Here is a 16,159-nt window from a genome sequence, read left to right on the forward strand (position 1 = left end):
TAAATCTTTAAAAAAAGAAAAAGAAAAGTGAAGTAACAAGTTTACATAGCTGGTGAGGATCAGAACAAGGATTCAAAACCAGATATATGTGACAGCAAAATCCATGCCTCTGAAATCAGGTATGCAGGGGCACCTGGGTGGCTCAGTCAGTGAAGTGTCTGCCTTCAGCTCAGGTCATGATCCCAGAGTCCTGGGACAGAGCCCCACATTGGGCTCCCTGCCTGCTTCTTCCTCTCCCTCTGCCTCTGCCCCAACCCCACTGCCATCCGCTTATGCTCTCTCTCTCAAATAAATAAAAATCTTTAAAAAAAAAAAAAGAAATGACGTATGTATTGCCTATAAAATACATGGCAATGTGAAATCACAAGATCAGTAGGTATCTCATGGGGAATCTAACCTTAAGAAAAAAAAATACAATATTTTCTCATAAAAAATTGTATAATCATCGAACTCAATTTCTGCATTTGCAAAAATTTAAATCTAATACATTTTAAAATAAAATAAACATGGATTAGAATACAAAGTAAAAGGCAATACTAACACAAAATTTTCCGATAGAGCATAACTTCAAAGAAATTTTCTATCAAGAGCTTCTCACAGATCTTAAGTCACCTCCGGCATGTGCTGAGCAATGCAGAGGAATGACTGGGCCTGTCTCTACCTTCTTCCATTAGGACTACTAAAGTTTAAGAAGCACTAAGAGCATGTGGCTTTCTATTTCTGGATTATATCAACTGTGCACAAACACTGATGAATAAATAATTTTCATAGTTCATCTGAGTAAAAAAAAGCACTGCTTATCCCTTCACATTCATGTTAGACCCTCCATTATATAACAATAAATTTATATCCCCAGAGTTTTCCTTCAGGCATGCCTATTACTCCTGTTTCTAATTATTCCTATTATTCCTAACAGGCCCAGAAGATGAAAAATAGGGAAGAATTTAGATCCATATTCAAGAATAATACATTTATATAACAAAAAGAATAAGTGGTAAATTCACTGTATGAGAGGTTTTAGCCAGTGAATAAGAAAAAAAAAACACTTGGAACTCTTAGATTGAAAAGGAAGAAATAAACTGTCTTTCAGCAGCTAACATGTTCATGTACATAAAAAATTCCTTAGGAATCTATAATAAGGCTACTAGAAGCAATAATTTAGCCAGGTTGCATGATCTGAGATCAATGTACAAAAACAAATTCCTACATACTAAGAAACCAATAACTGAGAATTGAAATTAAACAAAATCATGTGTAACAGTAGAAACAAAAATATAAATTTATCAAAATATTTGAAAGACCTCTATACTGAACTTACACAACACTGCAAAGAGAACTTTCAGATATCATAAATAAATGGAAAGACCTCATGTTCACGGATTAGAAGATTCAGTACTAAGATATTAAAGCCGACACCCATCTGGTCAGTCCAGAGGAAAGAATGAATCCTACCATCCCTGGGCACAGCTGGACTGGCCAGGAAACTGATAGGAATACCACCCCACTAGCTTGTAAGTAAAGATATAATCACCAAATGTATCTAATGAAATTTCTAACATAAAGAATAAAGATTATTTTTCAGATTCCAAGTCTCTTGAGATGGAAAAGACCTCTGGGGGACCAGACAAAGCAGTACCAGAGCACCTGCTAACATGGGCCTCCAACCAATGGGGTCGACCTTCTCAGGAGGCCCTTGCCCCAAAATTTGCCTTTAAAAACCTTCACTTGCAAGCCATCAGGTAGTTAGGTCTTGACAGCATTACCTCCCTGTTGTCCTGGGTGGTGCCACACCAAAAAACAGCCTTTCTTACTTCACTGCCAAAGGCTGGTGTCAGTTTTTACTGGCTTGCTATGCTTCAGGTGGACAAACTCTCATTTGGTTCAAGCCTACAATATCAATTCTCCCCAGCAGAGATCCCAGTGGGTGTTCTGTAGAATTCGAAGTTGATTCTAAAGTTTATATGGAAATGCAGAGGATCTAGCATAGCTAAAACCATATTGAAAAAAAAAACCAAAAAGAAAAGAAAAACAAAACTGAAGAATTTACACTCCTTGATTTCATGACTGATTGTGTAACACACCAGTAATCAAGTTTCATCATAAGGACATATAAATCAATGGAGCAAAAGAGAAAGTCCAGAAATAGACCAACACATACACATGATCAATTGGTTTGACAAAATACCACGGAGAGTCAATGAGCAAAGAACAGTCTTGACAAAAATGCTGCTGAAACAACTCAATATCCATATGGAAAATAAACCCTTAAGTCTTATCATCCCACAAAATTAACTTAAGATGGACTACGAACCTAAAATATAAGAACTGAAACCATAAAATTTCCACAAGAAAACATAGGACAAAATGATTGCAATAAAAATTTAAGAAACATCTCTTGAATGACAGTTTAAGAACACATAAAGGCAAGCTATAAAGAGACAACAGTCACAATACATATATTTGACAAAGTATTTAATGCAGAATATATAAAGAATTCCTATAACTCACTCATAAAACAATTTTTAAAAAGGACAAAAGATTTACACAGGCATTTTAAAGAAAATACACAATAAGAATACAAAGAATGCTCAGTATCATTAGTCACCAAGGAAATGCAAATCAAAACCATAATGAAATACTATTATACATCCATCAGAATAACTATTACAAAGTTACAATATAAGAGTTGACAAGGATGTGAAGCAATCTGAAATCTCATATTGCTGCAGGAATGCAAAATGGTATAACCACTTTGGAAAATACACTGGCAGTTTCTTATAAAGTTAAATGTACATTAAACATTACACCCAGAAAATCTACTACTATTTACCCAAGAAAAATGAATGAAATGAAAACACACATCTATATCAGATGTTCACATCCGCATCATTCATAATAATCTCAAACTGGAAATAACTCAGATCTCGACTAAAAGGTGAGTGGATAAACAAAGTGTGACATAGACACACACATCAGGATGCTACCCAGCAGTAAAACAGAATGAATTACTGAAAGAAAACATGCAGCATAGACAAATCTCAAAAGCATTTTGTTGCACCAAAAAAGCCAAAAAAAGATTATACTACGCTCTATGATTTCATTTACATGAAATTATAGAACACATAAAACTAAACTATAATGACAGAAGGACATCAACGGCTATCTGGGGTCTGAGTTCAGTGGGACTGCGGAAGACATCAAGTAGCTTTTTGGAGTGATGTGGATCTTCCATTATCTACATATCTGTACTTGGCAAAAATCAATCTGCACACTTAATAAAGTTGATTTAAAAATCCCTCTAAGCATAGGTTCAACGAAATAGGACAAAGCATGTTTAAATCAAGGCAGCTAATGATAGACCAGGTTATAAATATTTATAAAGAAGCCATATAAAAAATATAGAATTAAGATAATGTTGAGGAGATTAAAAAAAGAAAAAAGGTTGAGGAAGGTTTCATCATACTTTTGGTGTTATGAAGACAATAACCCCACAAAAAAGGAGTGGTGAGTCTTTTAACAAAATTGATTCTAACAAAAGGTTAAAAAGTAATACACAACAGATCTAACTGATTACGATATATTTTTGAAGAACTCTTTCAAAAAGCAGCTTTTTAAGATGAGCAGTCAATGCATTTTATTTCCTTTCTAATTATAAGAGGAAGACAAAGCAGGACTTAACCTGACTAATCCTTTCAGGCCTTTCAGGGCTGTCTAAAACATTTTTTTAAACTTAGCCAAAACCCACTTTATAGCTTCATCTTGCGTAACTTTCCTTAAATCAGTCTACTCACTGCACTTTCTAAATTACAACTTGCATACTATTATATACAAAGCTTGGTGTTTGAGATGCCAGAGACAGAATGGACAATATAAGCAGTATGTGGCCAGCAGTTCTAGCTACTTTTTAGACTCAGAGTTTTATTATTATGCCTTTAGTTCAGTGTAGGTACTTAAGTTTAGGTTACCACTGTCCAAAGAATTCAAGGATAGCAAATGATAATTTCAAAAGAGAAAAGAAAGAAGGGAAGGAGGGAAGGAGGGGAAGAAGAAAGGATGCATGCAATGTTTTTCTGTCCTAAATAATACTTTTTTACATACTTTCAGAAACATACCATCTAACAATGAAGCAAATTCTATTACTTTCACTTAGGGTTCCTGAGTTCTAATATGGGTCCCAGTTCTCCTATTTATGGAGAAGTACAAACTTGCAAAATGTGGTAGCCACACACTACATTACTTACCTATGTTTTAATTTAAATTTCCTAGCACCTCTGTTATAATACTTGCTTTACACATGAGTAAATGAATGAAGCTCAGAGAGGTGTATAACTGGCTCAAACTACCAAATGACAGAGCTACTATTCAAAATCACCTTAACTCCAAAATTCATGCTCGTAAGTACCATGCTGATTACGATATATTCTCACAAAGAGAACTCAATTACTCTAAGAGGTCTATATAAACTTTGGAAAAGAGTGACAACATAATTTTTTTTAAAACTCCATTTACCTTCAGGGGACGCAGAGCACCACAAAATTTTGTCCAGCAGCTGTTTTCAATGAATTCTAAGTGCCTCTCTCTTTTCCTAAGTGTTCGTAACCTTTCTTCAAATTGTTTTAAGGCGCGTTTATCCCTTGCTGGCAAAGGTCGACCATCTTTGCTCTGCAAATAACAGAACAAAATAAAACAGTTTTTTTACCATTAAGGTCTTAGTAAAGTACCCATCAGATTTAGCAAAACATGCAACAAAACCTTTTTTTTAGGTTGGATACTCCTTTACAAACTGGAAAAAAAAAAATGACAACATCTTTGTGACAATACACAACTCTGAACAAAGACCAGCAACAAAATGTAGATGCGTATACATTTAATACTGAACTTCTTGATTCTATTTTCCAAATATATGGCAAAGTTATGTGGAGAGGAGATAAATATCTTTAAAAATGCCTTTTCTGGGGCGCCTGGGTGGCACAGCGGTTAAGCGTCTGCCTTCGGCTCAGGGCGTGATCCCGGCGTTATGGGATCGAGCCCCACATCAGGCTCCTCCGCTATGAGCCTGCTTCTTCCTCTCCCACTCCCCCTGCTTGTGTTCCCTCTCTCGCTGGCTGTCTCTATCTCTGTCGAATAAATAAATAAAATCTTTAAAAAAAATGCCTTTTTTACAGGGTACTTTATTCAATTTGCTCAATTACTCTCTCTCACCTCCAAGTTCCTCTACCTCTTAACATATTCGGTCCTACCCCTTCTCTCCCTTTGGTCAGTCCTTGATTCAGACACCAGCAGAGGGATATAATACTAGTATGTGCCATGCAGAGGTATTTATAACTATTGCTGAAAACTGTCACATTCTTATTCTCCAAATAATTTTGCAAATAAGTCATGTTTTCTTTGGCCAACCTACTGACAGGTAACTCTCATCCACCTATTTTTATGTGATGCTTACTGTAACCATAAGCAGTACCTTTCTCATGGTGGCTCAAAGATAATACTTTCCCACTTAAACTCCCCTGCCCCCAAGTGTCTTCAATTGGATACAATAATATATTACAGTAATATGACAGTTGCTAAATACAAAAAAGGTGAAAGGTAAATTTGTTTGCTTTTATTGGAAGCAATAAGAAAAATATTTACATGGAACTACATTTTTAAAATGTAAAGACATCAGGGGTGCCTGGATGGCTCAGTTGGTTAAGTGTTTGCCTTCACTCAGGTCATGATCCCAAGGTCCCAGGATCCAGCACCACATCGGGCTCCCTGCTCAGCAGGGAATCTGCTTCTCCCTCTCCCTCTTCCTCTGCCCTCTCCCATCTCATGGTTGTGCTCTCATGCTCTCTCTCACATAAATAAAATCTTTAAAAAAATAAAATGTAGAGACATCATATACTAAAATGTTAATATCCCTATTCAGGTTCAAATAGGTTCTTATGAGACAGACAACAAAATTGCTCTCTAGCATATGCCAGTGCAGACTCATCTGAAATCATAGATATAATGAAGACAATATTCAAATATCCTTTAATAAAGAAATCTACACAGTTATAATAATCTCTTTACATAATGGCACTGCCATGCTCTTCTGGAACCAGCCGTCCTCTTCCATAACTTATCATATTGCTTCTCAACCTCTATCATGCATAACAAATACCTGGAGAGTTTGTTAAACACAGATTTCTAGGCCCTATAAATAAAATTTAGTTAGTCTTGGGTGAGGCCTAAAATGTGCATTTCTACCAAAGTCCCAGGAGATGCTGGTACTATTGGTCCGGAAACCATACTTTGCATACACCAGACTATATTTAATTACCTGCACTCCTTTAAGTCAAGTATAATGGATACTATCAAACTGTAGCGCAAGAAAAAGAAAACTCAGAGGAAGGTATTTTTGGAAGGACAAAGGAATAAAACAAACACGCCCTTCTAGAAGACAGACCCAGACAGTAATACTTCGAGTGTGTGGCATGAGAAAGGGTACAGTACTTTGTATCTTAAACATAATTTTTCTCAGAAATGCCATTCTAATATCCAAAGGATACCAACAATGAGGTAGTTTTATTCAACAACTAGCTTTCACTACTTCAGAAAAAAAATTAGTAAACCATTTTAAGGGTTGAAAATAAACCCAAGCTATCTATCTGCCTATTTGGTGAATATTTCAGGGAGTGAGGGACAGAAGTCCATTCTGCTTTGCTTACTGACCAAACCAATATGAGAAAAATTTTGGTCAGAGAAACAAACACCAGGATAAAAACCCAGCAGTCAACTAATTATCTCATCTGGGAAAAAAAAAAATGTAGTTATAAAGTATGTGCATACTGTTCGTTTAAAAAAAAAAAAGTAGAATGTGAAAGCTTCCCTTCACACTGCCCAGAGTACACTGCCCTTTCCTACTGTTACCACCATTAAGCAATACAATATCCTCCTACGCATCTATGCTAATACTCGTATGGATTTTTGTTGTACATAAAGCTAGTATTTCTTGAGCACATTTCTTGTGCCTAAAACTGATCTGTTCTTTTACGTTTATTCTCCTTAAATGTTCAGAATAAAACTTTGAAGTTGGTACTAATATTATTATATCCATTTATTAGACAAAGAAAATAAGGCCCACAGATAATTATATGAATAAGGAGCGCTAGAATTTGAACTGAGAAAGTCTGATTTGATTCTATAAAGATATATTCTTCAGTCTGCATAAAGCTACCCCATTCCTTTTCATCATTGCACACCACATTATACCATGGTATCTTAATAAATACCTTATTTTTTTTGAACACTTAGATTGTTTTCTTTTTTGGGGAGCATTAACAATGTGCTTAAACATACTTTTTTACCCAGATACAAGTATATACATATACTTGAGTAGGAAATGTTCCTAGATGTCAACTTCTGGATTAAACTTTATTAAAAGGGATGTGGTTTGTGTGTACAGGCACATATCGTATCATACAATATTCTTTAAAAAGCTATATATTTTACATTCCCACAGCAGTATATCTATCCCCAAAATCTCATTAATACCTGACAAAGGTAAAAATTTTAAAGACTTCTAAAAGATAACAGTAATACTGACTTGCTCTAATTTAACATATCTCTGATTATGAGGGGTGCCAACCATCCTGTTCTCTACTCCAAGTTCCATGTTCTGGAAAATCCCTTCAGGTCCCAGGCAAACTGGGATGCTTGGTCAACCTACTTACTACTGAAAAGCTGAAGCATCATTTTATATTTTCACTGGAGAGTATAATTTTTCCTTCAGTAAACTCTATCTCTTCATTATTTCTATGTATTGCTTGTCCTTTTTCTTACCGATTTGAAGATGTTCTTTATACATACCCATACTGCAGATTATTTCCTCCTACATTATAGACTCGCTTTTGGTGGTGCTTTTTTTTAGGCACGTAAATTTTAGAACTTAAAAATGTAAAACTCACCAATCTCTCAATTAGCATTTGGGGTTCTTTTGTGTCTTGTTTAGAAAGGTCTTCTATACACCAAGATAAAATTTTACTTTCACTTTCTCCTAATGTTTTGTAAATTTTGTATTTGATTTGAATTCAGGATTATTTTACTGTACGGTAGGGGGTCTATGAAAATTTCACATTTTGTCTTTTATAAATTTCCACCTAAACTTAGGAAAAACTGTCATCTCTACAATAGTCAGAATCTTCCCAATCAGGAACTGACGAAGTTCTCCATATACTTCAGTCTTCCATTATGTATTTCAATAAATTTTATAATTTCTACCAGGACGATTCTATCATTTCTTATTATTTTATAGTTTGCAGCTATTGTGAATGAGACCATTTTATATTACATCTTCCAAATGGTTAAGGATTTCTATATGTTTGTATCCAGACACTTTGATGAACTCATTAGTTCTATTAATTTGTCAGTTCATTCCTTCAGATTTTCTTAGTAGATGGTATCTGTGAATAATAAAGGATATTTCCCTTTTCCTCTCTCTCCCTCCAATGTTCATACCTGCATTCTTTCTTATCTGACAAGGACCTCCAGGAATATGCTAATGAGCAACAATGATACTGACAGCACCGCCCTGTGTGTGACGTCACTGGGAATGTTTAAGTCATCATTAAGTATGATGCTCATTATAGGCTTCCTTTCCTAAGTACTCTCTTCTCTTCTAATTTGGTAAGGCTTTTTTAAAAATCATAACTACAAATTGACTCTTACTACATATTCTTTAACATCTATTAAAATATTTATATTTCTCATTTCTCCTCAATATATTAAACTATTTAATAGATTTTCTAACGTATCATCCTTGCATTTCCAGGATAAAACTAATCTGATAATTCTAAAATACTCTCTTATTACAGCACAGTTTTGAAATGCTAATATTTTTCTTTATATTAGAGCATTTGCTTCTATGTTCATAAGAGAGACCAGTACATATGCAATCTTCTTTTTTGTACGCAATTATCATCTGGTTTCTGTATTAGGATTATGCTCCTTTAATACAATTTAGAAAACTTTGTTTTCTAAATAATACTTAGAAATGTTCTATAAATAGGTTTTATATGTTCTATAAGTATTATTTATCTGTTCTATAAATGCATTCTATAAATATTCTATAAATATTTATCTATTACTTGAAGGTGATAGAGGAAGAAACTTCATCGTGTTTTTAGAAGTACATTCAATTGGCAAGTGATTACATATAGTTCTTAGCTTATTCCACGAGTACATAAAACTTGAACATAAGTGCTAACAGTAAAATCTGATGTTACATATGAAATCAACATACCCAGGAAAAGCAAGGTCTTGATCATACCTGAGCAAAACTTTTGCTTTTACTTGTTAGAACACTGATAGAAATTCTCAAATTGTCAGTGTCTTGCATTTCATAGAGGACAAATTTTAAAACCATGGACATAGCTTGCTAAGGATATGTTGCAAAAAAATTCAAACAATGTCAAAAATATGGGATTGCCAATGTCTAAGTCATATCAGAAAGTTGTGCAAAGACAATGGACTTTTATGCTACCCAATTACAATAAAATAACAACTCACTTTTGATTTAATTGTTTGAATGTGTTGCTCCACTTCTTCAATGTCTTCAGTGTTTTCTAAACGTTCATAAGCAGCACTTCTAGTGCCTTTTATTAGATTTAAAGGTAATGCAGACATACCATAGGCCTAAAAGAAACAAAATTAAAATGTGTTAGTACTACTATTCTATACATATTATACACAATTTTGAGGGGGAAATGTCCTTTAAACTTTACAACAAGTGCAAGAGTAAGCAGTTGTGAAGGATTATGGTCACTGAAGAACATAGTACATGGGAATGAATCATGATATACTGTCTCCTTAACTCTCTTATTTCACATTTACAGTTATATAAACTGACATCTGTAATACTAACTATTCACAGAATAGAAAACATGTATTGTTCAAAGAAAAAGTTGCAGAATTAGTGTAAATAGAACACTAAAGTAATAAACTGCAACTTCAGAATACTGAGGGGTTAAGATAGTGTGAATTAGTAAAAACACTTTATAAAATCATTTTCTATGGAAAAAACAATTTTATCCAACTATATATTGTAAACCCTGACTAAAATATATTTTAATATATACATGTTATTTAATTAGCATACCAATTACCTGTATACAGTGTTTATTACAAGTTTAAAGTATAATCATTTTGCTATTTTAAATATTTTCCTACAAGTTTTCTAATGTTAATCAGCATTAAGAATAAACATATTATTTTATATTTTTCCATATTAGCCAGTCCCAAATGACGACTTTTAATTGTAACCATTAAAAACACTTGGCATTTGCTACATGACCATTATTTTAAATCATTAAATCTTTAGAAACAAAACTGACAACTATCACTTCCTGGTTGCAGCAACAGACTCTAAAGCAGACACATTACATATTTAAATCTTTTTCATTTTCCTCCTGAGCACACAGCCAAACTACTTTAGCCAGTCTCCCCTGAAGTAGGCCCACGAGTTTGAGTTCAAGACAATGAATCTAGGCAGAAGTGATAAATGCTATTTCTTGGGCTTAACCCCAAAACTTCAAAATATCCTGGGTGATCTTGCATATTTTCTCTCAAACTCTCTGCTACCTAGATGTCAACTCTGAAAAAACTTCAGTGACAATTTTAATTACGGTCAACCCTTGAATAACTTGGGTTTGAACTACAAGGGTCCACTTATACATGGACTCTTTTCTTCATAAATACAGTATAGTACTATAAATGTATTTCCCTTACGATTTAAACATTGCCTTTTCTCTATTTCAAGAATACAGTATACAACACGTATAACGTAAAGATATGTGTTAACTGACTGTTTATGCTAACGGTAAGCCTTCTTCAACAATAGACTATTAATAGTTAAGTTTGGGGGGAGTCAAAAATTATATGCAGATTTTCACACAGATCAGCACCCCTAACCCCCCTGTTGTTCACAAATGCACATCACATCTTCTTTATTCATTCACCTGTTGGACACATAGGTTGCTTCCATATCTTGCCTATTGTAAACAATGTTGCAATGAACAGAGAGGTACATATGTCTTTTCAAATTAGTGTTTTCGTTTTCTTCTGATAAATACCCAGCAGTAGAAATGCTGGATCATATGGTATTTCTATTTTTAATTTTTTGAGGAACCTCCATACTATTTTCTACAGTGGCTGCACCAATTTGCATTCCCACCAACAGTGAATGAAGGTTCTCTTTTCTCTGTATCTTCACCAAATGTGTTATTTCTTGTCTTTTTGACACCAGCCATTCCAAAAGGGGTAAAGTAATCTCTCATTGTGGTTTTGATTTGCATTTCCCTGATAATCAGTGATACTGCATTTTTCTGTGTGCTTGTTGGCCATTTGTAGGTCTTCTTGGAAAAATGACCGTTCGGTCCCCATTTTTAAATCAGGTTGGGGTTTGTTGTTGTTGTCGTTGTTGTTACTGAATTGTACGAGTTCTTTATAAATTTTGGGTATCAACCCCTTACTGGATATATCATTTGCAAATATCTTCTTCCTTTCAGTAAGTTGCCTTTTCCTTCTGTTGATGAGTTCCTTCACTGTGTATAGTCCCATTTATTTTTGCTATTGTTGCCCTTGCCTGAAGAGACATATCCAAAAAAATATTGCTAAGAGCAATGTCAAAAGGCTCACTACCTGTACTTTCTTCAAGGAGATTTATGGTTTCAGGTCTTATATTCAAGTCTTTAATCCATTTAGAGCTTATTTTTGTATATGGTGTAACAAAGTGGCTCAATTTCATTCTTTCTCATGTAGTTGTCCGGTTTTCACACCATTATTTTAAAAGGCTGCCTTTTCCCCATCATCTGTTTTTGCCTCCTTTCATGTAGATTAATTGACCATACAAATGTATTTCCAGGATTTCTATTCTATTCTGTTGATCTAGGTGTCTGTTTTTGTGGTACCATATTACTTTTATTACTACAGCTTTGTGGTATAATTTGAAATCAGGGAACATGATTCCTCCAGTTTTGTTCTTCTTTCTCAAGATTGCTTTGGTTCTTTGGGGTCTTTGGGAGTTCCATAAAAATTCTGGGATTATTTGCTAGTTGTGTGGAAAATGCCATTGGCATTTTGAGAGGGACTGCACTGATTCTGTGGATTGCTTTGGGTAGTATGAACATTTTAACAATATTAATTCTTCCAATCCACGAGCATGGTGTATCTTTCCATTTAGGGGGTTGCCTTCAATTTCTTTCCCAATTTCTTTCCTCAAGGTCTTATGGTTTTCAGGGTATAGATCTTTCACCGCCTTAGTTAAATTTATTCCTAGGTATTTTGTCCTTTCTGATACAACTGTAGATGGGATTGTTCATCTCTGCTACTTTGTTATTAGTGTATAGAAATGCAACAGATTTCTGTATATTAATTTTGTAACCTACAACTTCACTGAATTCATTTAGTAGTTCTAATAGTTTTTGATGGTCTTTAGGGTTTTCTCCATATAGTACCATGTCATCACAAATAGTGAAAGTTTTACTTCTTTTCAATTTGGATGCCTTTTTCTTTTTCTTGCCTACCAGCAGTCACTAGGACTTCTAATATTATGCTGAATTAAGGTGGCGAGACTGTACATTCTTGCCTTGTTCCTAATCTTAGAGGAAAAACTTTCAGCTTTCTACCATTGAATATGATGTCAGCTGTGGGTCTGTCATTTATGGCCTTCATTAAGTTAAGGAATGTTCTGTCTATACCCATTTTGTTGAGAGTTTTTATCATAAATAGATACTGAATTGTGTCAATGCTTTTTCTGCATCTATCAAGGTGATCACACGATTTTTACCCTTCGTTTTGTTAATGAGGTGTATCACACTGACTGATTTGCAAATGTTAAACCATCCTTGCATTCCTGAAATAAATCTCACTTGGTGATGGCGTATGATCCTCTTCATGTATTACTGACTTTGGTTTCTTGAAAATTTTACCATCTGTGTTAATCAGGGATATTGGCCTGCTGTTTTCTTTTTCTGCAGTGTCTTTGTCTGGTTTTGGTAATAGGGTAATGCTGGCCTCATAAAATGAGTTTGGAAATGTTCCCTCCTCTTCAATTTTTTTTTAATAGTTCCAGGCAGATTGATATTAACTCTTCTTTAAATCTGTGGTAAAATTTATGTGTGAAGCCATCTAGATCTGGCCTCTTATTTCTTGGGAGTTTTTTGTAGATGATTCAATTTCATTACTAAGTAATTGGTCTATTCAGATTTTCTATTCTTCATGGTCAGTCTTAGAAGACTGTGTTTCTAGAAATTTATCCAACTCTTCTAGGTTGTCTAATTTGTTGGCATATAATTGTTTATAGTATTCTCTTATGATCCTTTTTATTTCTGTGGTATCAGCTGTAATTTCTTTTTCATTTCAGATTTGATTTTGATTTTATTTATTGATGAGTGTGTCAATTTTGTTTATCATTTCAAAGAACCACTCTTTGTTTCATTGAACTTCTCTATTATTGTTATACTTATTTCATTTATATATTTATATATATTATTTATATATATTATTTCCACTCTGATCTTTTACCACTTTAATTACAATGTATCTGAGATTGTTTCTTTTTCAGTTCATTTTGTCTGGAACTCCTGGGGCTTCCAGAACCTGGAAGTGCTTCCTTCTCCAGATTAGAGAAGTTTTCAGCCATTATTTCTTCAAATACTTTTTCTGGCCCTTTCTCTAGTTCATCTCCTCTGGGAACTTTATAATGCAAATGTTATCCCACTTGATGAATAGTTCCTGAAGTCCCTCAAGTTATCCTCACTTCTTTTAATTCTTTTTTCATTTTGCTGCTCTGTCCAGATGTTTTCCATTGCTCTGTCTTCAAGCTTTGCCTTCCCGCTCCTATTTTATCCTTTCTGCTACTGAACTCCTCTACTGTATTTTTCAGTTCAGTTGTAACTTCTATTCGATACTTTCTTATATTTTCTGTAGCTTTGCTAAAGTTCTTGTATTCATCCATTCTCCTGCCAACATTGCTAAGTATCTTTATGATCATTACTTGAATTCTTTATCAGGTAGGTTGCTATCTCCCTTTCATTAATTTTTTTTTTAATGGACATTTGCCTCATTCTTTGGTTTGGAACATATTCTTTGATCTCCTCATTTTGCCTCTCTGTTTGTCTATATGTATTAGGTGAAATTGCTACCTCCCTCAGTCTTGAAGGAGTGGTCTTGTGTAAAAACTGGTTCACATGGGCCATTAGAGCAATCTCGCTTGGCCATCAGAGCCAGACACTTCATATGGGCAACCACCTTATGGGCTGCATGTGCCCACCAGCTGGGATAGAGCCAGCACTGTTGTTTGGGGAGGTCAGGGCTCAAGAGCACTCACCCTGCTCAGTTGTGGCTTGGACATTGTGCAGGGAAAGTGGGGTTCCAGCTGCTTGCCCATCACAGTTGTGGCTCTGTCTCTATGCTGATTAGGTGGAGCTTAGGGTGTCTCTGGAAGCTAATTACACCTTGGCTGCTGCTAGGAAAGGGCTCGGGCTCAGGTGCTTACCAGCCCAGCTGCAGCCCAGCTGCTGCACAGGGAAGGTGGGACTCAGGTCACTGGACCAACTGGGTTGTGGTTTGGGTGCTGAACAGTGAGGGCAGGGCTCAGTGCACTCTCCCAGCCCAGTTACAACTTGGTTCTCTGCATCAGTTGGGCAGAACTTAGGCCACCCACTTGGACCAATTGCAGCTTGGCTGCTTCATGGGGAAAATGGGAGTCATGGTGTTCATCTGGCCCATTTGCAGCCTAATCACTGAGTGAGGAGAATAGGGCTCAGGACACTAGCCTGGCCCTTTGTAGCTGGGATGCTGTGTGGTGTGGGGTGCTTGCCAGCCAGGTTAAGGGTTAAGTGGGCAGAATATGCCCTCTAGTGCTTGCATGCTAGAGGGAGAGCACCAGAAATGGCACTCATCTGCTCTGTCACCAGCAAGTTAGAATGAAATTCCAAAAATGGACTCCATCAATGCTCACATCACCAGATAAAGTGTCTACAGGTCCCTGCCTTTGCCACAGCCTCCTTAAAATGAGTAAGTGGTTCTCCCTCACTTACAGTGTAGGCACTTTTCAATCTGTTGCTTTTGTGCTGGATCTCAGGGAGAACAGGTTTATACACAAGCCACTTACGAGCAGAATCTCTGTTACCTATAGTTCTGATTCTCCCTCTCTTAATTCTCCTGATTTTCAAAACCAGATGTTTGGGGGGGGTCATCTTTCCAGTGATAGCCCTTAGGGTCAGGATGACTGACAGGGGGCACAATCCTCTTACTCAACGGAGAGTTCCTTATTATGGGATACCTGATTATGGGGTCACCTGGGATGGGGCTGGGGATGAGGCCATGTCTTTGACTCTCCTACACTACTTGATGTGTCTCCTTTGTCTTTTGTTGTGGAACTGTTGTTCATCAAGTTCTCAGGTGGTTTTCAGAAAAAATTTATTCAAAATATAGCTGTAAGTCTGTTGTGTCCATGGAAGAAGGTGCGTTCAGGGTCTTCTTAATGCCACTCCCTCCTTCTTATGCCACTTCTTATTGAAACTCCCTCCATGGTTTGTTTTGTTTTGTTTTTTTTTAATTAAGGGAGAATATGAGCAAAGAACATGACCAAAAAGAAATCCCACAAATCGACTAGTCCTATCAGGTAATATCAACTATATATAGCACAATGTATCTAGATAATTAATTATGAATTTTTTACCCAATATTCAAATCCTTGTATTTTCTAATGGAGAAATACCTTAAAAGCTTGCATTTCACATATTGTTAAAACATAAGTTAATGTTCTCATGATTTCCCCATCATCTCCCCTCCTTCCTGCCCCCCCTCCGGAAAAAATAGAAAGAGAAGATTCTGTTTTACATTAGAAGAAAATTTAATTTAGACAGAGTAACTTTCTTGTAATTAATCAAATCTTATCAAATTTATACTTGTAATGACCTTGGTAAAGTATAAAAAGGAAAGAATATAAAATATCATATCATTAAAAAACTGAAAATATAAATAAAAAAGCCTATGGAAGCCAAAGTATCCCACAGCTCCTCTAACTTTCCTTAGAGGATTTTCCTAACCCTATAATCATTTGATCCATTTGTTTCTTCTAGTAGTTCCACAACTTTTTAAAACACTGAAAAAAAGTAACATAACACTCAAA

At 35.4% G+C, this 16,159-nt stretch overlaps 1 protein-coding gene across 1 annotated transcript in view; it reads right to left on the bottom strand.

Annotated features, from left to right (window-relative positions):
- LMBRD1 (LMBR1 domain containing 1) overlaps positions 1 to 16,159 on the bottom strand; it is a 117,278-nt gene that overhangs the window by 44,460 nt on the left and 56,659 nt on the right. The window contains exons 8-9 of the mRNA XM_034647929.1: positions 9,532 to 9,657; positions 4,510 to 4,662 (exon numbers count right to left, since the gene is read on the bottom strand). Coding sequence (XP_034503820.1) covers positions 4,510 to 4,662; positions 9,532 to 9,657 — 279 coding nt within the window. The remainder of the gene's footprint in view (positions 1 to 4,509; positions 4,663 to 9,531; positions 9,658 to 16,159) is intronic.

The sequence above is a fragment of the Ailuropoda melanoleuca genome, chromosome 19, assembly GCF_002007445.2.
Source record: "Ailuropoda melanoleuca isolate Jingjing chromosome 19, ASM200744v2, whole genome shotgun sequence".
Lineage (NCBI taxonomy): Eukaryota > Metazoa > Chordata > Mammalia > Carnivora > Ursidae > Ailuropoda > Ailuropoda melanoleuca.